Source organism: Terrapene carolina, unplaced genomic scaffold (assembly GCF_002925995.2).
Source record: "Terrapene carolina triunguis isolate 2854851 unplaced genomic scaffold, T_m_triunguis-2.0 Scaffold12879, whole genome shotgun sequence".
Classification (NCBI taxonomy): domain Eukaryota; kingdom Metazoa; phylum Chordata; order Testudines; family Emydidae; genus Terrapene; species Terrapene triunguis.
In genome coordinates, this window is record NW_020677230.1 from 1 (window position 1) to 2,297 (window position 2,297).

General features: G+C 57.2%; 1 protein-coding gene across 1 annotated transcript; it reads right to left on the reverse strand.

The window, feature by feature from the left end:
• Positions 1 to 1,092: 1,092 nt before the first annotated feature.
• Positions 1,093 to 2,052, reverse strand: LOC112122588 (putative uncharacterized protein NEXN-AS1). The gene is made up of 2 exons (XM_024221352.2): positions 1,857 to 2,052; positions 1,093 to 1,586 (listed from the first exon to the last, which is right to left on the reverse strand). Exons 1-2 carry the CDS (start codon positions 1,969 to 1,971, stop codon positions 1,240 to 1,242), a joined length of 462 nt encoding a protein of 153 aa, XP_024077120.1. The 5' UTR covers positions 1,972 to 2,052; the 3' UTR covers positions 1,093 to 1,239.
• Positions 2,053 to 2,297: the final 245 nt, after the last annotated feature.

A 2,297-nucleotide genomic window follows, 5' to 3' on the forward strand; every position in this document is an offset into this window, starting at 1 on the left:
TGCGCACACACATAACCTGCATATGCACACACACACAACCTGCACACGCACACACACACACACATAACCTGCACGTGCGCACACACACCTATCACCTGCACGCGCACACACATACACGCACACATATATAACCTGCGTGCGCACACATGCACACATACTAATAAGAGACACACACACACTGCTGTGCACACACGGCCTACATCAGTGATCCCGATAAGCATGCACTGCAAGATTTAATAAAATAGCACCAGGAAGACAGAGGGAAAATGCTTTAAAAACATAAAATGAACTGGCCTCTTGATAGTGCCATAGCGCTACAGGTCGAGAAGGAGAGCGCCCGGTCCCTGCACACACCTGGCCCCGCACACCTGCCAGGTAAGTTCTTTCTGCGAGGCAGAGCAGTGAGGGGCTCAGGGATTTCTGCCTGCTCGCTGTGGACACTGCAAGCTTTGGCCGGTCTGCCTTGGTTTCGTGGCCACAGATCATAGTCTGTAATGCTCAGTTTCACCCCAAATGCCTTCTGCCATTCTTCCTTAATGCAAGGCAGAGAATTCACAGGCCTGAACTCACAAAACAATACAGCTCTGCCCCGACATGCATGTTTGGGGCTAAGTAGTGAGAACCTGCCTAGCTAAACTCAGAAGTGGAGCTGGGACCGATTCCGGCCAAAGGAAAGAACAAAGCCTGCTCTGGAGCGCTAGCTGGAGAGGAATCCACAGCTCCTCCTGCCCCAACCCCTTCCTGCATGTGGCGCTGTATTAGGGAAGCAGAAGCACTGGCTCTGTGGCACTCAAAGACATGTCTAGTAGGCAGCAGGTTTAAAGCAAACAGAAGGAAGCACTTCTTCATGCAACGCACAGTCAACCTACGGAACTCCTTGCCAGGGGATTTAGTGAAGGACAAAAGTATAACTGGGTTCAGACAAGAATTAGATCATTTCCTGGTGGACATGTCCATCAATGCTATTAGCCAAGAGGTCAGGCAGCCTCTGACTGCCAGATGCTTTGAATGAATGACAGGGGATGGATCACTCAGTAAATTGCCCTGTTCTGTTCATTCCCTTTGAAGCACCTGGCATTGGCTGCTGTCGGAAGACAGGATGTTGGGCTAGATGGATCTTTGGTCTGACCCAGTGTGGCCGTTCTTATGTTATGTCTTCCCCGTTCCCCTCAGTAGAAGAGGGGTGTGGAACAGGGCAGGAGCAGTGGCTATGGGGAAGCTGCCTTTGCTGGATCTGGCCTAGGCTCTGGAGGCCCTAGCTCCCCAGAGGGGCAGTGCAGGGCAGGAGAGGGGCAGAGTTTCAAAGCCAAGGCCGGTGGGTGGAGACAGGGTCCCCAGGATGGATGTCGGCGGCTCCAGACGGAAGTTGCTGTCAGTCTGGAGAGACAGGTGGCTGGCTCTGGCTGTCTGCGCTGAGCGACAGGACAGCTCCTCAGCCCTCCACACAGAGGGCACAGGGGAAAAGTGGGCAGGATGGGCCACAGTCGGTGGAGGGCAGAGAAGAGCCATTGGCTGGGCCAAGGTGGGGAGGTGCCTACCGTACTTGGGAGGCTTGGCGCCTGGCTGCACGCCCAGCTGGGGAATCCCTGCAGAGTGAGAAGAGCATTGAGTTAGAGTCAGGAGCCACATGGCGCCCGGTGCCCGTCTATCGTCAACCCGCCTTACTTGGCTTCAGGGGACAGATGGCGCATGGGTGACTGTTCTGCCCTTCACATTCAGAGCCACCTGCTACTACTCACAGCAGGGCCCAACCCTTCTGGTGCTCCGATGCCAGAGCTGCCCCAGTGCCCAGGAGATACCCTCCGAGGGGCATCCCATTGGAACCAGCACCACTGAGTGACAGGATATGCACTTACCTACTCCAGGTACAATGCCCGTGCCTGGCACTCTTCCCACACCGGGCACAAAGCCCCCAGTCCCCGGCGTTACAACTGGCACCCCACCAGCCCCCGGCGTTGCGACTGGCACCATGCCGGCCCCAGGCACTAAGCCTGGAACCCCGCCGACTCCAGGTGCGAGGCCAGCACCTGTGGAGAGGGACGGGGGTTAAGGACAGAAGCGCAGGCTGGGATGGAAGGGGACACGAGGTGCCTGTGTGGGTTCAGTGTGAGCATTTCTGGGCTGGGTCTCCATGCCTGTGACATGGGCCCATTCGCCGGGCCAGACCCGTAGCCCTTTGCATTCCTCGCACTCGCTCCGCATGGGGGTGGGGGGTGGTGATGGGCAGCCAGGTGGAGGGCTGGAGGGAAGGGGGAGGGTCAGGACTGGAAGGGGAGGGTTGGAGGGAAGGGGGAGGG